The sequence below is a fragment of the Mustelus asterias genome, chromosome 22 (assembly GCF_964213995.1).
Source record: "Mustelus asterias chromosome 22, sMusAst1.hap1.1, whole genome shotgun sequence".
Lineage (NCBI taxonomy): Eukaryota > Metazoa > Chordata > Chondrichthyes > Carcharhiniformes > Triakidae > Mustelus > Mustelus asterias.
The window spans coordinates 29,090,065-29,112,519 of record NC_135822.1 but is presented as its reverse complement, the minus strand read 5'-3'; the positions used below and the strand labels follow the sequence as shown (position 1 = coordinate 29,112,519).

The window sequence follows — 22,455 nt, the reverse complement described above, 5'->3', positions numbered from 1 at the left end:
GGCTGATCTATTGAACCTTGCTGATATCGGGCAAATCAGGCCCTGACCCGTCCCCCTTCTCTTCTGGAAAAAGACACCATTGTAAATGAACTGCGGTGAAACCTTGAGCACCTGTTAACATGTCAGGAACAAACTGCCCGTCTCACACAAACAGAGCTGCCCTTTATTCTCTGCTCCTAATCTGACACATTGATTAATAAGGTGCGAGGTAAGAAGGTCGAGCAAGTCTCTATAAATGTTACTGCAGCGGAATCTCAACAGCAGAGGCATAGAAATGATTTTGCTCGTGGTTACAGCTCTGCTCCTGGCCCGTGGTAAGAACCGTGTGCTCTGAGCATCGTCCCAGCACTGCTACTAGAGTTTATTGTTTTTTACACACAGAAACTGACCACTTGGGGTGAGAGACCTGATGGCTGGCAGTGCCCAGTGGCACGGTGCAACAGTGGTTAGCACTGCTGCCTCCCAGCACCAGGGACCTGGGTTCGATTCCCGGCTTGGGTCACTGTTTGTGTGGAGTTTGCACATTCTCCCTGGGTGCTCCGGTTTCCTCCCACAGTCCAAAGATGTGCAGATTAGGTGGATCGGCCCTAGTAAATACACGGGGTTACGGGGATCAGGTGGAGGGGAGGGCCTGAGCGGGATGCTCTTTTGGAGAGTCGGTGCAGACATTGATGGGCTGAATGGCCTCTTTCTGCACTGTGCACTGGAGGGATTCTCTGGTTGCATGGTCCTATGTCCATTCCTAAAGGCGCTGCCTCCTTGCTGAGGAATGGCCTCCTGGGCACTGCCTGCTATCTTGTATAGAACATAGAACAGTACAGCACAGAACAGGCCCTTCGACCCACGATGTTGTGCCGAGCTTTATCTGAAACTAAGATCAAGCTATCCCACTCCCTATCATCCTGGTGTGCTCCATGTGCCACATGTATCTCACCCATGTGGGCAGTCTCTGTGTATAAACCTGGGTGGGGTTAATCAGCGAGCTTTTTAACACTGGGGGCTGGACAGGAAGGATCTGCGGTCAGTTATAATCTGAATGGGCTTCAGACCAGGGAGTGGGCAGCTGGCTGGGGGAGTGAGTGCAAAAAGCATTGGCTGGCTTGAATTGCATTTTAACTTCTGGGACCTCACTTACAAACTGCTCGGAACCTGGGAGGGGAGGGGGGGGGGGGAAAGGTGGTGGAAACAGTGTCTGTTGTTGGGGAAAGAGCCCGTTTGTGTCGACTCAGCAGAAGGGAGGAAGCTTTCTTTTTATTATTCGTTCATGGGGTTCATGATGTCAGCAGTTATTACCCGTTGCCTTTGAGAAAGTGGTGGCGAGCCCCCTAATTGAACCAGTGTGGATAGAGTCAGGACATCGTCAGGAAGGGAGGTCCGGTACGCTGGCCCAGAGACAGTGAAGGAACGGTGATACAGGGTGAGGGGGGGGGGGGGGGTGTAACTTACAGGGAAAGCTGCAGGGGGTGCTATGTGTCTGCTTTCCTTGTCCTTCTAGGTGGTAGAGGTCGCGGCAAGTTGCTGCTCACCTTGTAGACGGTACACAGTTCTGCCCTTGTGCACCAATGAGGGAGAGGGCGGATGGTTGATAAGCTGGATGGATTGCCGGTTAAGCGGGCTGCTTTGGCCTGGATGATGTCAAACCTCTTGAGTGTTGTTGGAGCTGCACCCATCCAGGCAAGCGGGGAGTATTCCATCACACCCCTGACTTGTACCCTGTAGATGGTGGGCAAGCTTTGGGGAGTCAGGAGGTAAATTACTCGCCACAAGATTCCTAGCCTCCTCTTGTAGCCACAGTATTCATATGGCGAGCCCCATCCCCAGATCCCCATGCTGATAGTGGGAGAAACAGCAATGGGGATGCCATTGATGGAGAGATGGTTAGATTCTCTCTTGTTGGAGATGGTCAGTGTCTGGCACTTGTGTGTCACTTGTCAGCCCAAGTCTGGATATTGTCCAGGTCTTGTCATTTGAACATAGACTGCTTCAATATCTGAGGAGTCGCGAATGGTGCTGAACATTGTGCAATCATCAGCGAACATTCCAAATTCTGACCTAATGACAGAGGGAAGGCCATTGGTGAGGCAGGTGAAGAGGGTTGGGCCTAGGACCCTGAGGGAGTCCTGCAGTGATATTCCGAGGATGGGATAATTAGCCTCCAACACAACCACAACCATCTTCCGTTGTGCCTTTGTCTCCACCTGATATCTGCACATATACAGTCCGTAGCTAGTGATGAGACGCACCAATCCTGACAGATCCTATCCCCCCTTTCTAGCTCACTGGCCCTGACACTAACTGCATTAGAACCACAGAATCCCTACAGTACAGTTGGAGGCCATTGGGCCACTGAGTCTGCACTGACTCTCCAAAAGAGCATCCCACCCACCCAGGTCCACCTCCCCCCCACCACCGGCCCCGCTCATTTTACCACAGCCGACGCACCTAACCTGCACATCCTTGGACCACGAGAGGAAACCGGAGCACCCGGAGGAAACCCACGCAGACACGGGGAGAATGTGCAAACTCCGCACAGTCACCCGAGGCCGGAATTCAGCCCAGGTCCCTGGTGCTGTGAGGCAGCAATGCTAACGGCTGGGCCACCGTGCCGCCCGTCCTCTGCCGCATGACCCTGGCTGGATCAGTTAAGTCAGCGCGCACTGACGATTGGGCCTTGCTAGTTGGTGTAGCTCAGTGATACACAGGCTAGTGCAATAACTCACCCTGGGCGTACACGGAGATACTGAAAGTGGGACTCAGGGCTGTGCGATGGATGGTAAGAGGTTAGTGCCTTAAACTTCAATGTGGGTCCTAATTTCCTTTGGCCATTCAGAGATAGATGTCAAACAGTGGGAGCTCCCAGCCCGGTGACGGAGCGCCTTCACCCTTTGGCACTATCTTGCAAAGGAAAACCGGGGGAAGGATTCATCGCGGGGGAATGTGATTAATTGGACAGCCCTTTCAAGAAGCCAGCACCAAAACAACGGGCCGAATGGCCTCCTCTGTGATGTCTGATTCCACCATCCTGTGTCTCTGTGAAAAGATTGTTCTAAAACGCAGACTAGATTGAGAGTGAGTGTTGTTTGTCTTGCAGCCTATGGGTGCGGCACACCCGCTGTTCCACCGATAACCTCCAGGGTTGTGGGTGGTGTAGATGCCCAGCCCCACAGCTGGCCGTGGCAGGTAAGAGATCCTTTTCCATTTCCCGGAAATAGAAACAAAACAATGCCAGCAGAGTTTCCTGGAAATTTACATTGTTCGATATCAGATTTTAAAATTTGATTTGATTTATTATTGTCACATGTATTAGCATACAGTGAAAAGTATTGTTTCTTGCGTGCTATACAGACAAAGCATACCGTTCATAGAGAAGGAAAGGAGAGAGTGCAGAATGTAGTGTTACAGTCATAGCTAGGGTGTAGAGAAAGATCAACTTAATACGGGGTAGATCCGTTCAAAAGTCTGACGTCAGCACGGAAGAAGCTGTTCTTGAGTCGGTTGGTACATGACCTCACACTTTTGCATCTTTTTCCCGATGATAGAAATTGGAAGAGAGAATGTCTGGAGTGCGTGGAGCCTTGATTATGCTGGCTGCTTTGCCGAGGCAGCAGGAAGTGTAGACAAAGTCAATGGATGGGAGGCTGGTTTGCGTGGTGGATTGGGATTCATTCACAACCTTTTGTAGTTCCTTGCGGTCTTAGGCAGAGCAGGAGCCATACCAAGCTGTGATACAACCAGAAAGAATGCTTTCTATGGCGCATCTGTAAAAGTTGGTGAGAGTCGTAGCTGACATGCTAAATTTCCTTTGTCTCCAGAGAAAGTAGAGGCGTTGGTGGGCTTTCTTAACTATAGTGTCAGCACTCCTACTCCCTCTGTCTCTTAATGTGGACCTCTTGTCAATGCGGAGTTCCAGTTATCTAATCCTCGACCTATTGTTTTTACTTATTAACTATTTAGCCTTTGTTATTTGGGCTTCATTGAGCATAAACGTAATCTACCTAATTTGTAGTTGTCGGTCGACAATTGGTATCGCTCAGACGCAAAATTAATTTGCAAATAAATTGCTTGGTTGTGAACATGCTGTTTAATTGAGAGGTTTCACGAACTCTGCAGAAACCCTTGATCATTCCTTAATTATTTCTACATAAGGTTTCAGTGCAAGCAATGAACTGCCCGGAAGTGATTAATTACATGAGGCAATTTTGCCTTAATAATGTCTGAACGTATTGATTACCCTGTGTGTACCCACGATTTGGGTGGCACAGTGGTTAGCACTGCTACCTCACAGCGCCAGGGACCCGGGTTCGATTCCCGGCTTGGGTCACTGTCTGTGTGGAGTCTGCATGTTCTCCCTGTGTCTGCATGGGTTTCCTCCGGGTGCTGCGGTTTCCTCCCACAGTCTGAAAGACGTGCTGGTTAGGGTGCATTGATCCGAACAGGCGCCGGACTGTGGCAACTAGGGGAATTTCACAGTAACTTCACTGCAGTGTTAATGTAAGCCTACTTGTGACACTAATAAATAAACTTTCTTTCTGTACTTCAAGATTTTTAGAAGTAAAAAAGGTTGAATATTACGATACGCTCCATTACCTTTCGTGGCCAAGTGACCACAAATATGTCCATGGCTGACTTTCTTCCTCAGCTGTCTTTCCCCAGTATTCCCAGAGAGACCAAACACCTGTCTATCCCAGCTTGAAATATATTCTGCAATGGAGCATCTGCAGACTGCAGGGTAGAGAATTCAAAGATTCACAACCCTTTGAGTGAGGAAGATTTATCTTATCTCAGTTCTAAATAATCAGCCCTCTAACTCTGACGTTGTTCCCCTGTTCCAGATCCTCGTCAGCCTCTCAGTGTCAACAGTAAGTTCACTGAAACAACCTCTCAGTGGCTGCTACCCTGTTCAGCCCCTTCAGAATCTTGCAATGAGATCACCTCTCATTCTTCCAAACTGCGGAGGGTGTCGGCTCAGTTCACTCGGCCCCCTCCTCACAGAACAACCTTCTTCCATTGAGGAATCTGGAAAATCCCCCCTCCCTGATTTTAGTGGACAACCAAGCTACGATCGAGCTTCTTTGTGCTAACTCCCATCCTTGTGTTCCAATCCCTCCACAGCCTCGACTCTCTCCATCTCCATCCAGGCCCACCGTTCTGAGATCTCTGCGCTCCCCCAATTCTGGCCTCTCGCCCTTCCTTGGTTTTCATTGTTCTGCCATTGGCTGGCTGTGCCTTCAGCTGCTGAGACCCTGTGCTCTGGAATTCCCATCCTGAACACCCCCCCCCCCCCCGCACCCCCCGCCCCCCCCCCCCCCGCCCCCCGCCTCCTCTCTCCTCCTTCAAGACCCATGTTAAACCTGCCTCTTTCACCAACCTTTTGGCCACCCAATCCCTACAGTGCAGAAAGAGGCCGTTTGGCCCATCGAGCCTGCACTGGCAACAATCCCACCCAGGTCCTATCCCTGTAACCCCAAGTATTTGCCCCCCTAATCTCCGTGACACTAAAGGGCAATTATTTTGTAAGTCCAATCATCCTAACCCGCACATCTTTCAGACGGTGGGAGGAAACCAGAGCACCCGGAGGAAACCCATGCAGACACGGGGAGAATGTGCAAACTCCACACGGACAGTGACCCAAGCCGGGAATCGAACTCAGGTCCCTGGCGCTGTGAGGCAGCAGTGCTAATCACTATGCCACCGTGCCGGCTCACCTGCCCCAGTATCTATCCCCCTGCGTGACCTGGTATCAACGTTTGTTTGACAATGGTGCCTTCGGGCAGGGTGTGTTAATTCAGCAAAGATGCTGTATAAATATTAAACATGATGTGGAGATGCCAGCGTTGGACTGGGGTAAACACAGTAAGAGTTTTAACAACACCAGGTTAAAGTCCAACAGGTTTATTTGGTAGCAAATGCCATTAGCTTTCGGAGCGCTGCTCCTTCATCAGATGATATCCACTCCATCTGACGAAGGAGCAGCGCTCCGAAAGCTAATGGCATTTGCTACCAAATAAACCTGTTGGATTTTAACCTGGTGTTGTTAAAACTCTTTACTGTAAATATTAAACTGCAAACTGCATTAAAACACATACAATTTTATAAATAAGAGCAATGCTGCCATCTCCTGGCGTTTAAATAACACTGCAGCACCAGGAGGTGTTTCTCCTGAAAGTTGCCTGTTTTGTGAGGGTAAAAGCTCCCATCTTGACTTTTCGTGCTTGTTTGTTCCGGGGGTGTGGGTGATGCTACTCAAGGTGGTTGATTGCCAGTTTCTACTTACTCAGAAAAGGTGGCATGGGCCTGCAGATCCACCATCTCTCACTGAACCTTATGGGACACTGCTGTCATCACCATGTTAGCTGGGGAATGCCAGATTACTGACCCAGCGACGATGAATGGGGATATATTTCTGGGTCGGGATGGTGTACAATTTAAAAGGTCACTTGAAGTTGATGGTGATCCCACAACATTGCCGCTAGCGTCCTTCACTGTATTTAGAGACTGCAGGAGGGAAATGCAGTTGAAATCATAGAATCCCTACAGTGCAGAAGGAGGCCATTCGGCCTATCGAATCTGCCCATAATCCCACCCAGGCCCTATCCCCATAACCCCATGAACTTATCCTAGCTAGTCCTCCTGACACTAAGAGGCAATTTAGCGTGGCCAATCCACCTAACCCGCACATCTTTGGACCGTGGGAGGAAACCGGAGCACCCGGAGGAAACCCACACAGACACGGGGAGAATGTGCAAAATCCACATAGACAGTGACCCAAGGCCGGGAAGCGAACCCGTGTCCCTGGCGCTGTGAAGCAGCAGTGCTAACCACTGTGCCACCGTGCCTTGCCCAGTTGCTGCATGGCATTCTGTAGAGGGCACATATGGAGGTCATGGTGGTAAAAGAGGTGAACATTGAGCTCAATGCTTACAGTGCTGATTGAGTGAACAATTCTGTCCTGGATGCTGACAAACGTCTGCAGTATTCTTGTGTCTCCACCGGTCCTTCACAGTCCTGACTTGAGCTTTGTAAAGAGTGGGTAGGCTTTGAGGAATCCAAAGATGATCCACTTATTGCACAGTTTCTGCGCTGCCAATGTGTTGACCCTGCCCAGTTTGAGCTGCTGGACAATGGTGACCCCATGATGTTGGTGGTGGTATTGGTGGAAGTGAGGAGGAGACATTTCACCCACTTCCAGGACCCACTTCTCTGTTTCAATTTCTCTGAGAACGCTGCACAAATATTGCTGTTTGCAAACGCATCATTGGGTTCCCTGATTATTCAGGGAATGTTAATCTGTGGATTTTTCTCCATTAAGTAGGCATAACAACAATTCTATACAGTGGGGTCACACCAACCGCACCTGTAGGGGTGAGCACTAAAAGCAACGTTTCCTCATAAGGGAATTCCTTCATCCCAGGAATCATCCTGGTGAACCTTCTCTGAACTGCCTAAAATGAAGTCATATCCCTTCTTCATAATCCACCTGACCCACACATCTTGGGAAACAAAAGGGCAATTTAGCATGGCCAATCCACCTAACCTTCACACCTTTGCACACTAAGGGGCAATTTTAGCATGGCCAATCAACCTAACCCACACATCTTTGGGCTGTGGGAGGAAACCGGAGCACCCGGAGGAAACCCATGCAGACATGGGGAGAACATGCAAACACCACACAGTCAGTCAAGGCTGGAATCAAACCCGGGTCCCTGGCGCTGTGAGGCAGCAGTGCTAACCACTGTGCCACTGTCCCGCCCAGTGACATTAATGTTGCAATGACAATGGACAGCCACACTGGGGCGTATTTTCCCATTCCGCCTGCCACAGGAATCGTAACGGGTGAGGGGCAGACAATGGAAAGTTCTGTTGGATCTCGGTAGGATTTTCCAGCCACACTCGTCCAAAGACCGGAAGATAATCCCACCCGTGTTCAATGGACCTTTGCCTAGTCCTGTCCCGCCGTCCGCTACGATTCCCGTGGCGGGCGGGGCAATAAAATTCCGGCCATTGTTTTTTTGTGTGGGGGGGGGGGGGGGGGGGGGCGGGGGTGGTTCATTTCAAAGCCCGCAGCATGACTTGTTCCCTTTTGTTTCACCAAGGTCTCTCTCCAATATTTAATAAATGATAATTGGGCCCATACTTGTGGTGGATCCCTCATCGCGGCCAACTGGGTGATGACTGCTGCTCACTGCATCAGGTGAGTTTGGAAATGAACAAATCAGCGTGTGACAGCTACCCTACACTTCCTCTCATTTCAGCTTTACTTATTCTGATTTTCATTCAGCACTCTTCTAAACGTCCCTCTATTGTTCCTCCTGAGCTACATTTACAACATCCTGCGTGCACTATCTGTAACCTCGTTGTCTTTGAACCCATTGCACAGTACAGGATGGCGAGGAGGGGAAGATGATATTCATCATGAGGGCTGAGGCGGATGCCACAGATCGTGAGGGCGAAGGGCGGCACGGTAGCACAGTGGTTAGCACTGCTGCTTCACAGCTCCAGGGACCTGGGTTCGATTCCCGGCTTGGGTCACTGTCTGTGTGGAGTTTGCACATTCTCCTGGTGTCTGCGTGGGTTTCCTCCGGGTGCTCCGGTTTCCTCCCACAGTCCAAAGATGTGTGGGTTAGGTTGATTGGTCATGCTGAAAAATTTCCCCTTAGTGTCCTGAGATGTGTAGGTTAGAGGGATTAGTGGGTAAAATATGTAGGGATATGGGGGTAGGGCCTGGGTGGGATTGTGGTCGGTGCAGACTCGATGGGCCGAATGGCCTCTTTCTGTACTGTAGGGTTTCTATGATTCTATGATTCTATGAAGGGGAACGGCAATTTTCAAAGGGGAACTGGATACATATATCAAAAGGGGAAAAACAAATGTAGTGCTGTGTCGAAAGAGCAGGGAAATTAGATATCTCTTTCACAGAACCAGCACTGATGCAGTAGACTGAGCGGTCTTTCTCTCTGCTAAGCGATTCTCCCTCCGACTTTTACTCATTCTTTCCCAGAACCTCACAACTGCAGTAATCCACAGTTCCCACTCCTCTTCCACCTTGAAGGCATTTGAAACTTCCTCAAAAGTCTCTTCCTGCACCATGACGATTCTGGGCGGGGGAACAACATGAAGTCACGATGCTCGCTTGGAGAGCCGGTGCAGACACGATGGGCCAAATGTTCATAAATTCATAAGACATAGGAGCAGAATTAGGCCATTTGGCCCATCGAGTCTGTTCCGCCATTCGATCATGGCTGATAAGCTCCTCATCCCCATTTTCCTGCCTTCTCCCCACAACCCTTCAACCCATTACCAATTAAAAATCTGTCTAACTCCTCCTTAAATTTACTCACTGTCCCAGCATCCACCGCACTTTGGGATAGCGAATTCCACAGATTCACAACCCTTTGGGAGAAGTAGTTTCTCCTCAACTCTGTTTTAAACTTGCTATCCCTTATCCTAAGACCTCTCGTCCTAGAATGTCCCACAGGAGGAAGCATCCGCTCCATGTCTACTTTATCTATACCTTTTATCACCTTGTATACCTCAATTTGATCTCCCCTCATTCTTCTGAATTCCAGAGAGTATGAGTTTAAACTGTTCAATCTCTCTCCTTCTCATTCTGCACCGTAACCATGCTGTGATTCTGTGAAAACCAAAAACGTAGAGCGGGATTTTCCCATCCAGCCCGCCACGGGAATCGTAGTGGACGGGACGTGGACCATGCAAATGTCCCTTGACCTCGGGCAGGATTTTCCGGTCTTGAGGCAAGCGTGGCCATGGTGTCAGACTAACTAATCTCATCTTCCCATCTACTCTATTCAACATCTGACATTATCGGCCAATGCTCTCATCATTGACTGAAGCAGTGCCCGTCCAGACGACTGAAAATTCTGATTTTTTTTCCCCTCTTTAAGCAAGAGCAACACGTATCGGGTGGTGCTTGGCAAGCATAACCTCAAGTCTTCAGAGCTGGAATCAGTTTCAGTGGAAATTGCTCCGGGGAACATGTTTGTCCATGAGAAATGGAATCCAATTCTTGTTGCTCTTGGGTAAGTGCAGATCCCAATTTACATCCTTGTGTTGAAGAAAGGGTGTTAACATCCCAATATAATTCAATTCCAATTTTGCGGGGGTGCTCCCTACCTATATTACATGCTGAGTTCCACATCATTCTTCCATCTCGCTTGGACCACCTCAAAACCCAATAGCTCTTTGTGGGTTAGTGAGTTAATTGGACAGATTGCCCACAATTTGCACGGTGCGGGCATCCAACTCCTTAACCAAAGAGCCCTCACAGCCTCAAGTAAGACTAGAGCCCATCAACCTTGGCTGGATTTCAGGAATAATTGGAAAGAATCAGGACAGGGTGGCACAGAGATTAGCACTGCTGCCACACAGCGCTAGGAACCCAGGTTCAATTCCACTCTTGGGTGACTGTCTATGTGGAATCTGCACTTCTTCCCTGTGTGGGCTTGGGTTTCCTCCGGGTGCTCCGGTTTCCTCCCACACTCCAAAGATGTGCAAGGCTAGATGGATTGGCCATGGTAAATTACCCTTAGTGTCCCCAAGATGTAGGTTAGGGGGATTAGCTGGGTAAATACCGGGGGTTACAGGGGATAGGGCCTGGGTAAGATGCTCTTTCGAAGAATCAGTGCAGACTTGATGGGCCAAACAGCCTCCTTCTGTACTGTAGGGATTCTATGACGTAATCACAGTACCACCAAAAATCATAATCTGGTTGCAATTTTAATAAATGTTGCTTAATTTTCTCTTGACAAACCTCTGACCCTCATGCAGTTGATATGTGCAGCAGCTTTGACAATCCCATGTGTGAGTCAGGTAGGCCCACAGGACTCTGCTTGGTCAACTATCCAGCCTGCTCATTAATGGTGGAGTGGTTAGCTTGTTGCTCCTGGGGGCTGGGGTTTTTATCAATTAGGTCCAGCCATGTTGATCAAAGCCCTAATGGATAGGGTAGTCTTACCTGGACAAGTAATCGGAATCCAGCGCCGGAACTCTACTGTCCCGCTCGCCACAGGAATCGGAGTGGGCGAGGGGCAGACAATGGGAAGGTCCGTTGACTTTGAGTGTGATTTTATGGTCTTGGATCGAGCGAGGCCATAAGAACCCACCCCAACAAGTCTTTACCAGCTGAAACTCTGGCAGCATCTGGGGCACATACTGGCCTTCACTGTGCCAACTTACATTTCAATGCTATTGATAGGTGGGATACGTTCCAACAGGAAGAGAGTGAGTGCACTTAATTCCGTGCAAGCCAAACCCTGCAATGTTGGTGTAAATCTCTCAGCTGCTTGGATAGCTGACCCCTGAAAGTGGGTTGCTCCATGTGTTAAGACATCCTGCTGACCAAGGTGTTTAATGGGACTTTGTCATTTCACTTCATTTCAGAGCGGGGGCCGTTTCCTGGTCAGTTGGAACAACAGCAGTATTGCTGAAAATAAAGAGACATCTTTTTGTCAAAGCTTTTCATTTTGCACTTATCAGGATAATTTGCAGGAGTACCAAATATACAGGGAACAACAATTTATACTGTATGAGAAGAGAGTGCTGATTGGTTGGCAAGTGGACTCTGATTGGTAGAGGCCTTTCCTTGGAGAATGCACCAGTTGATGGTGACTGACAGTTAACTTCTGAGCATTGTTTGAAATTTAAACCAGGCAGCTTGACTGATTGATCAAGGCATTGCTCAAAAATTGTCTTTTTTTCTGCAATACTCAAGTTCTGTACTAACCTGTGTTGAATGCTCCCTCCACCCACATTGTCTGTACATTTAAGGTCTACATTTAAGACCTGGCTGGCTGTAGAGATTTGCATTCTAATCAGTATTCTGTAATTTGATTTCTGTGTCTGTTGCACTGTTTGAGAACAGATATCCACTCCATCTGACGAAGGAGCTGTGCTCTGAAAGCTTATGGTATTTGCTACCAAATAAACCTGTTGGACTTTAACCTGGTGTTGTGAGACTTGAGACTAGGTTATGCCAGGGTTTGGTTCTTCAGGGGCCAAGAGCTCTGTGACAACTTAACCAAGTGGAAGTTTGTCATATATGAGGTTTAATAAACTCATGATAGGTTATTCCATCGCGTGCTTTCATTCAGACACAAGGAGAGGGTATCATTGGGCCAGGAATGGGAACTTCAATTTAGTTTCGAGGTCCCAACAACAACGGCTAGGTGAGGTTTGTTTAACTCAAAGTCCAGTGCCACACAGCACAGTCCTTATTAGAGCAGACTCAATGATTCTCACAGTACGCTGTTCCAGGAAGCCAAACTTCCTGAAGTGTCTCTGGTGATGCCAGGACAATCTCTTACTGAAGGTTAATGGAAATTCTTCCAGGAATAGTGTTCTCTTTAAATGCTCTCATTCTCGGCCGGGTGTCCCTGGAGAGGGAACATGCGGTGTCCGAGGGCACCATCGAGGCCTTCTGTGCCTGTTGGGCACCGCGGGGGCTGGGGTGTATTACTAACCAATTGAATCACATTTTGATTTGATGTTCATAAGTTGATAAGATATAGGAGCAGAATTAGGCGATTCGGACCATCGAGTCCGCTCCGCCATTCGATCATGGCTGATGTGCTCCTCATCCCCATTTTCCTGCCTTCTCCCCATAACCCTTCAACCCATTACCAATTAAAAATCTGTCTAACTCCTCCTTAAATTTAAAATGTTTTAAGTTTCCTTTCTGCTTTCTCTTTTGTTTCAAGGTGTTCCCTTCTTTTCGCGGGCTGCCCTTCTTGCTTTGCCCCTGAGTTTGTTTAACTTAGTTTATTTGATTTACCAAAAAGAAAGTTGGGGAAAAAAATGTTCTCTTTCTAATTCCTTTTGCTAAGAATCAGTTGTTGACTGGTGATTTTTGATTCAACCCCATAGGTATGATATTGCACTCATCAAGCTCTCCACCCCTGTGACTCTGACCAGTTCAATTGAGCTGGGCTGCATCCCTGCTCCTAATTCCGTGCTTCCCAACAACTATCCCTGCTTTGTGACTGGATGGGGTCGTCTCTACAGTGAGTGATGCACAAAGTATTTTCTTCATACAGATGTTACCGTCAGATTTTTCCAAAGAATACTCTCAAAATGCTGTGCCCATATTGTTTAGCTCCCCCTGTCCAGAGAAGGGAAGACTGCGATCCAGAAAGGAAGTGTTATTTTTTTCTCGATATGTGCATTAAAACACATAGGACTTAGGAGCAGGCCATTTGGCCCTTCAAGCCTGCTCCTGCATTCAATAAGATCATTGCTCTTCTAGCTGTGGTTTCAACTCCATTTTCCTGTCCTGCCAATAACTCTGTCTCTCAGAGACCTATCCAATGCGGCCTTGAGTAGACACAATGATCCAGCATCCACTGCTTTCGGGGGACAGAATACCCCCGGGCTAACCACCTTCTGAGAGAATCAATATTCTCCGAATCTGTCTTGAAATCTTATTTTTGAACAGTGTCTCCTTGTTCTAGTCTCCCCCACAAGAGGAAACATTCTCCCAGTATCATAGAATCCCTACAGTGCAGAGGGAAGCCATTCGGCCCATCGAGTCTGCACTGACTCTTACCCAGACCCACCTACTCTCGTCCTATTCCCGCAATCCCATCATTTACCATGGCTAATCCACATAACCTACACATCTTGGGACACTAAAGTTTATTTATTTATAAGTCACAAGTACGGCTTACATTAACACTGCAATGAAGTTACTGTGAAAATCCCTGAGTCGTCATACTCTGGCACCTGTTCGGGTACACTGAAGGAGAATTTAGCATGGCCAATGCTCCTAACTAGCACGTTTTTTGGGAGGAAACCGCAGCACCCAGAGGAAACCCACGCAAACACGGGGAGAACGTGCAGACTCCGCACAGACAGTGACCCAGGCCGGGAATCGAACCTGGATCCCTGGCACTTTGAAGCAGCAGTGCTAACTACTGTGCCACCGTGCCACCCTAAGGGAAGATTGTTTGCTTTGAGGACACATAATCAACAAGGAACCACCTATTGGCATTTAATCCTGCTAATTTACCTTTTATAAATGTTCAATATGTGTTTCTGGTGGTTTATAGTCTGAATTTCACTGATAGATGTTTTTCACTTACTGAAGACAAGGAGATTGTGTTAATACATGCTAACACTCCATTGGATTGGAGTGCAGCGGCAAGAGTTCTTTGCTCAACTCCTGGGTGAAGGAGTTAAATACAATTCTTGGGGCGAAGGGAATCGAGGAATAAGTGGGTAGAAGGCGGGATCGGGCTATTGAATTGGATGATCAGTCATGATCATAAGGAATGGTGGAGCTGGGTCAAAGGGCCGAATGGCCTCTGCCTGCTCCCTATGAAAGGAGTTAAGCTTGGCTCTATCTGTGCCCTCAAATACCCTAACAATTATAGAATCATCATAGAATCCCTACAGAGCAGATGAAGGCCATATGGCCCTTTGGGTCTGCACCAACTCTCCGACAGAGCATCTTAGGCCACCACCCCACCCTAACCCCATAGCCCCACACATTTACCATTTAACCTACACGTTGTGGGACACTAAAGGCCAATTTAGCATGGCCAATCCACCTAAACCTGCACATCTTTGGACTGTGGGGGGAAACTGGAGCACCCCCGTAGAAAGCTGTAGACATGGGGAGAACATGCAAACTCCACATAGTCACCCAAGGTCGGAATTGAATCCGGGTCCCTGACGCTGTGAGGCAGCAGTGTTAACCACTCACTAAGATTAGCACATGAATAATAGCACTTTGGGCGAGTACCCCAAAAGAGTCAACATCATTAGGGGAGACAATGAGACAAATTTTAACAACAAAGCAGCTGACGTCAACCATCTCTTTTTGATTCCCATTGCAGCAAACGGCCCCATCGCCGACAATCTCCAGCAGGCTCTCATGCCGGTGGTGGACCACACAACATGCTCCAAAATGGACTGGTGGGGTTTCTCCGTGAGGAAGACGATGGTGTGCGCCGGTGGAGATGGCATCGTGGCTGGATGCAATGTGAGTAATTTGGGAAAGAATGTAAACAACCACAGCGAAGATTTGAAGAATAGCTTTGGTTAATGAACAAACTTGGACGAAAGGCAATTCATACGAGTGTAAAAAGAGGCAAAACAATGAGCTTGGTTTCAAAATTCTGGGGACTGCAGAAGGGTGAGGCCAAGAGCAGCAAGAAGCTCCAACAATGTTAAAATTCAGAGCAGGAAGAGCTAGAATTGGAAATGTTTTGGAAGTGTTTGTGTCAACACTTAGAAGGGCGCGTGTTGACAGTGCAATTACAGTTTTAGTAGAATACACATTCAAGTAGGAACCACAATAGCCTTCCCAAGTTAGATGACAATATTGTTATTATACAACATAAATACTGGACGGTAAAATGTTTTCACTCATGGGGGAGTCTCGAACAAGAGGACATAGCTATAAGATAAAGGACCGGTAATTGAAAGCTGAGATGCGTAGAAAGTTCTTCTCGCAGAGAGTGGTGAATCTCTGGAATATTTTTGCCCCAGAGGATGGTGGAGGCTGGATCATTAGAAGCATTTAAAGTGGTGGAGGTGGGTAAATATTTGATAGACCGAGGAATAGAGGGCAAGGAGGAAATGGCACAGGAAAGGAGTTGAGGCCAACAAAGATCAGCCGTGATCTTACTGAGTGGTGGGGCAGGCTTGAAGGGCCTGGAGGTCCCCTCCTGCTTCTATTTCTTGTCTTGTGTTGTGTTGAGACCATTCGATCCATGGCATCGGTGTTGGAAATGGAGGCAATGAAGCTTTTTCAGCCAAGTTAATATCCTGACAAGTTTTTCCACACCAGATTTAAACTGTCTTTCATAGAAATCCCAAATAGAATACTTTTTGGTAAACTGCCTTGGGAAATCCCACTTAATTTCAGTAAATCTCCCTTCCAGAATTTATTATTATTGTTACAGGTATTGGTATACAGTGAAAAGTATTGTTTCTTGCGCACTATACAGGCAAAGCATACCATACATGGAAAAGGAAAGGAGAAGGTGCAGAATGTAGTGTTACAGTCACAGCTAGGGTGTAGAGAAAGATCGACTTAATATGAGGTAGGGGCATTCTAAAGTCTGATGGCAGCAGAGAAGAAGCTGTTTTTTGAGTCGGATGGTATGTGTCCTCAGACTTTCATACCTTTTTCCCGATAAAGGTGAAAGAGAGTATGTTTGGGATGCGTGTGGGATCCTTAATTATACTGGCTGCTTTTCCGAGGCAGCGGGAAGTGTAGACATAGTCAATGGATGGGAGGCAGGTTTGCGTGATGGACTGTGTTCGTTAACAACCCTTTGTAGTTTCTTGTGGTCTTGGACAGAGCAGGAGCCATACCAAGCTGTGATACAACCAAGAAGAATGCTTTCTATGGTGCATCTGTAAAAGTTGGTAAGAGTCGTAGTGGACATGCCAAATTTTCTTAGTCTCCAGAGAAAGTAGAAGTGTTGGTGGGCTTTCTGAACTATAGTGTCAGCGTGGAGGGACCAGGACAGGTCGTTGGTGATCTGGACACCTAGAAACTTGAAGCTCTCAACCATTTGCACTTTGTCCCTGTAGACAGGGGCATGTTCTCCTTTACGCTTCCTGAAGTTGATGACTATCTCCTTCATTTTGTTGACATTGAGGGAGAGATCATTGTCGTTGCAGCAGTTCGCCAGATTCTCCGTCTCTTTCCTGTATTCCGAAGGTTAAGAAGTTGGCATTTCCCTTAAGATACTGTGGACATGTAGATTCCATCGGCAGCCATCAAACCGGTGTTGAGTTGAGTTAAAAAGTGGATAGCAAAGCATGATATAAGATGAGATCGATTGAATGGTATCATGGGTCAGTAAGACCTGACTTCACATGCTACAAGCCAAATAAAAGTAGATCAACTAATTTCACGCAACATTGCAGCAGCCCATGGCTACAGGTGTGTCTTGGTTTGGAAAAGAAACTCACTAACCTTTCTCAACAGGGGGATTCGGGTGGACCTCTAAATTGCCGGGCTACTGACGGAACCTGGCAAGTGCATGGTATTGCCAGTTTTGTATCTGGCTTGGGTTGCAATGCCAAGAAGAAACCCACCGTCTTCACTCGTGTTTCTGCCTATAATGACTGGATTAATCAGGTATGCTGGAGATATAAGAGTGAATGGCTAAGATAATGGATGAGACAAATGTCTTGGGGGCTGGGGTACAACAGAACAGAATATCCCACGGGTGTATTTAATGCTAATATAAAGATGTGTAATCTTTATGGTGCACTGGCTTTTCCTCACACTATCCAACATTGAGAACAGGGTCATACCTCGGGACAACTAAAATTAGCAAGTATCCATGTTAATTCTGTGGAACGCACTCCACATGGATAAAAGAAAAGTTGCCCTTTTGTTTCAGTTAAATGATGCAATTGGACTCTTCATTGAATCCCTACAGTCTAGAGAGGCCATTTGACCTATCGAGTCTGCACTGACAACAATCCCACCTAGACCCAATCCCTCTAACCCCACGTATTTACACAACTAATCCCCCTGACACTAAGGGGCAATTTTACCGTGGGGCCAATCCACCTAACCTGCACATCTTTGGACTGTGGGAGGAAACCGGAGCACCCAGAAGAAACTTACACAGACTTGGGGGAAAACGTGCAAACTCCACACAGACAGTGTCCCAAGCCGGGGATCGAACCCGGGTCCTTGGCGCTGTGAGGCAGCAGTGCTAACCACTGTGCCGCCTTATTGATGTCATCATTCGCCACATTTCAGAGTAGAAATTGACAGCTGATGGGAATTATAAGACCAGAATTTCCTGGACAGTTTCAGCAGAGACAAGAATTCTTTCCAGAGGAAGTTCATGTGCAACTAATTTGTCAAAAATTTCATTACATGCAAATTGCAAGTGGCATTTCCAAGATTCTTCTGCCAAAATTCCCTTGCCACTCATCCCCGCAACACTAACCTTGGATGCAAATGACCTGCAGGAAGTGAGGTTGGAATTTCCCATTGGCAAGGCTGGCTCAGAAAACCAGTCCCACCTGGGCACAGTTAATTCAGTCACCCAGAAACCGCCAGTGCTAATGTTTTATTATCTGAGGCCTTGTTTCACTTAACTTCAGTGAGGAGAAAGGAGTCCTTGAGACAAAAACTTGTGATAACAGTCACCAACAATATTATGAACAAAATAGTAGAGGAGATTTGAACAGGATAACACCGCCCTAGTGAAGTTGTTCAGATGCAGCTACAACACTGGCCTCTATCCAGCAATGTGGAAAATCGCCCAGGTACATTCTGTACACAAGAAACAGAACAAGCCAACCCGGCCAATTACCACCCCATTAGTCTACTCTCAATCATCAGTAAAGTGATGGAAGGGGTCATAGGCAGTGTTATCAAGCAGTCTTACTCAGCAATAACCTGCTCAGTGACGCTCAGTTTGGATTCTGCCAGAGTCACTCAGCTCCTGACTGCATTGCAGCCTTGGTTCAAACATGGACAAAAGAGCTGAATGCCAGAGGTGAGGAGTGACTGCCCTTGACATCAACGGTAGCATTTGGCCAATTGTTTAACTTTATTTATTAGTCACAAGTAGGCTTATATTCACACTGTAATGTACTTACTGTGAAAATCCCCTAGTCGCCACACTCTGGCACCTGTTTGGGTACACTGAGGGAGAAGTTAGCATGGCCAATGCACCTAACCAGCACGTCTTTGGACTGTGGGAGGAAACCGGAGCACACGGAGGAAACCCACGCAGACACGGGAAGAATGTGCAAACTGCACACAGTGACCCAAGCCGGGAATTGAACCTGGGTCCCTGGCGCTGTGAGGCAGCAATGCTAACCACTGTGCCACCGTGCATCAAGGAACTCTAGTAAAACTGGAGACAATGGGAATCGGGGGAAACTCTCCGCTGGTTGGAGTCATACTTAGCACAAGGGGAAGATGGCTGTGGTGGTTGGAGGTCAATCATCTCAGCTCCAGGACTCCAGAATTGCAGGAGTCCCTCAGCGGAGTGTCGTGGGCCCAACTATCTTCAGCTGCTTAATCCATGATCTCCCTTCAATCAGGTTAGAAGTGGGGATGTTTGCAGGTGACTGCACAATGCTCAACACCATTGGTGACCCCTTAAATCGTAGAATTCCTACAATGCAGAAGGAGGTCAATCGGCCCATCAAGTCTGCACCAACTCTCCGACAGAGCATCTTACCCATGCCTTATCACCATAACCCCACACATTTATCCCACTAACCTGCATATCTTTGGACTATGGGAGGAAACTGGAGCACACAGAGGAAATCCACACAGCTGTGAGGAGAACGTGCAAACTCCACACAGTCACCCGAGGGCTGGAATAGAAACCGGGTCTCTGGCACTGTGAGGCAGTAGTGCTAACCACTGCCACCATGCTGCCCCCTCCTCAGATACTGAAGCAGTTAATGTCCAAATGCAGCAAGACCTGGACAGTGTCCAGGCTGGGGCTGACAAGTAGCATTCATGTCACACAAATGCCAGGCAATGACCATCACCCAGTTGACATTCAATGGCATTACCATTGCCGAATCCCCTGCTTTCAACATCCATTGACCAGAAACTGAACTGGACTAGCCATTTAAATGCTGTGGCTATCAGAGCAGGTCAAAGGCTAGGAATCCTGTGGCGAGAAACTGATTTCCTGACACCTGCCCCCAAAGCCTGTTCGCCACCTGCAAGGCACAAGTCAGGAGTGGAAGGGAATACTCTCCAGTTGCCTGGATGGGTGCAGCACCCAAGATACTCAACACCACCCAACGCAAAGCAGCTGCTTGATTGCTACCCCTTCCATAAAAATTCATTCCCTCCACCACCAATGAACAGTGGCAGCTGTGTGTACCACCTACAAGATGCTCTGCAGGAACTCACTTAGGCAGCACCTTCCAAACCCACGATCACTACCATCTAAAGCAGCAGCTGAGAACACCGCCACCTGGAGGTTCCCCCTCTAAGCTGCTCACCATCCTGACTTGGAAATACATTACTGTTCCCTTACTGTTGCTGGGATGCGTTCCCTAACAGCACTGTGGGTATACTTACACCTCAGGGACCACAATGGTTTAACAAAGCAGCTCACTTCCACATCCAAAGATGTGTGGGTTAGGTTGATTGGCTATGCTAAAATTGCCCCTTATTGTCCTGAGATGCGTAGATTAGAGGGATTAGCAGGTAAAATATGTAGGGATATGGGGGTAGGGCCTGGGTGGGTTTGTGGTCGGTGCAGACTCGATGGGCCGAATGGCCTCTTTCTGCACTGTAGGGTTTCTATGATTCTATAGGGCAACTATGGATGGGCAATAAATGTTGGCTTAGCTGGAGATACCCACAACTCGTAAATTATTTAAAAACTGGCTCGGAGGAACGAGGTCACCTGTGTAGAGAAGTACATTTAATAATGGTTACTCTGTTTCTCAGTATCAAGCTAATTAAAATGATCTGACCTCATTCTTCTAACTGTGTCAGCAGATTGACTTTTAAGTCAATTTCATCATAGAATCCTTACAGTGAAGGCTTATCGAGTCTGCACCAACTTGCATCTTAGCAAGTCTCCCCCGCTCCTCCCCCCCCCCCCCCCCCCCCCCCACCAAAACCCTGAGCATTTACCATGGTCAATCTATCAAACCTGCATATCTTTGGACAGTGAGAGGAAACAGGAGCAACCGGAGGAAACACACGCAGACACAGGGAGAACATGCAAACTCCACACAGTCACCCAAGGTCCCTGGCGCTGTGAGGCAGCAGTGCTAACCACTCTGCCACCATGTTGCCCATTATTACCACTCCTTTTTAAAAGCAGGTTTGAAGCTTAGCTTCAGAGGCAGTAACCCTTCGTGCCTTTCCCAAGTGGTGGTTCTTTATACATCAGCCTGGTCAGTGAGCAGTGATGGTCAGTTCAACCATGAAGCACATTGCAGCCAAGCCAGATCCCATCTTGATCCAATGATAACCCAATTTACTTTGCAACAGGCATTACTATCAGGACCAGAAAGTGTGCTTTTATTTTTGCTCAAAATAAAACAGTATACTTCTTAGCAGTGTGTACGATCTACAAGATGCACTGCAGCAATTCACCAAAGATCTTTAGACAGCACCTTCCAAACCCACGACCACTTCCATCTAAAAGGACAAGGGCAGCAGATACATAGGCGCACCACCACCACCTGCAAGTTCCCCTCCAAGCCACACACCATCCTGACTTGGGAAATATATCGCCGTTGCTTCGCAGTCACTGGGGTCAAAATCCTGGAATTCCCTCCCCAACAGCATGGTGGGTCAACCCACGGCTAATGGACTGCAGCAATTCAAGGCGGCAGCTCACCACCACCTTCTCAAGGGCAACTAGGGATGGGCAATAAATGCTGGCCAGCCAGTGATGTCCATGTCCCATGAATGAATTAAAGGTTCTGATTAGGAGGGCTTCATGGGTCATTAGGCTATGACAAAGGTGTGAGGGGCACGAGCTTTCCAAAACGGATTGCTCACAATGTAGAACAACCAAAATTTCCATCTCCCTCAACACAGTAGGCATCAGGACATTAAGGAGGCCCGGAGGATCTGTTACTCTCACACACTAGCAGCAGGTTGCTCTGTGAAGTTGATTCTGCTTTTGTCACCCTGACGAGAGTAACTGTTTTTATTTCTTTTATTCCACAGATAATGGCAAACAACTGAAGTGAGTCGCAAAAGGGGTGCATGATTCAAAGTGGACTTGGTCTACAAATCAATAAATAAATCATTATTTGCTTTAACTTGCTTGTTCTTTCCCCTCCACCCTTCCAAAACATATAAGTTTATGCACTAATGGACACTGGTCTCGTACCACAGGACAGCATCCAGATGGATCTAAAAACCATAGGCTTCTATTCTCAAAGTTAATAGCATGCAAATCACACAACCACTAGCCCCACTAGCTGCACAGTTCACTGGCCAATATCCATTCATGTCAGCTCCCTGCCATTCAAAAGGTTGCAAGTAATTCTCAGCTAAATCAAAGCTTTATGCTTCAGACACAGAATTGAGCCGCCACGCAGCCAGTTTGAAAGCAAGACTAGATTTTTTTTTGAATGTTTGACAAGGCTTTCATTCACAGAAAGTGATGTGTCTACAACTAGGCTCTCTCATTCAAAAGCAGGGAGTATCTTCAATCTAGTTTGATATAATCTGCAGTCTCAAATGATAGATTTTTCATCCTCACATTCAATCTTGATCAGCACACGAGGGTTCTCCTGAATTCTATTCATTGGAACTGGTGGAAATGTGTGCATCAATGTTTTAATCACATCAAAGCCACTATATAAATTATTCTCGGATAACATATTCTGCGCTCCACCTCCCGAAGTCAAGAACAGCTTTGTACATCTTTAAGCAACTTAAAGCCAGTTCTGAAAGGTCTCAACCCAAAACATTAACTCTTTCTCTGTCCAGATATTGCCATACTACTGAGT

At 47.5% G+C, this 22,455-nt stretch overlaps 1 protein-coding gene across 1 annotated transcript; it reads left to right on the top strand.

Annotated features, from left to right (window-relative positions):
- The first annotated feature begins 250 nt into the window (after nucleotides 1-250).
- Nucleotides 251-21,754, top strand: LOC144509982 (chymotrypsin-C-like). Its single transcript, XM_078239058.1, has 8 exons — nucleotides 251-314; nucleotides 3,092-3,180; nucleotides 8,094-8,191; nucleotides 9,903-10,037; nucleotides 12,880-13,016; nucleotides 14,850-14,995; nucleotides 16,958-17,110; nucleotides 21,665-21,754. The coding sequence occupies exons 1-8, from the start codon at nucleotides 275-277 to the stop codon at nucleotides 21,680-21,682; spliced, it is 816 nt and encodes a 271-aa protein (XP_078095184.1). The 5' UTR covers nucleotides 251-274; the 3' UTR covers nucleotides 21,683-21,754.
- Nucleotides 21,755-22,455: the final 701 nt, after the last annotated feature.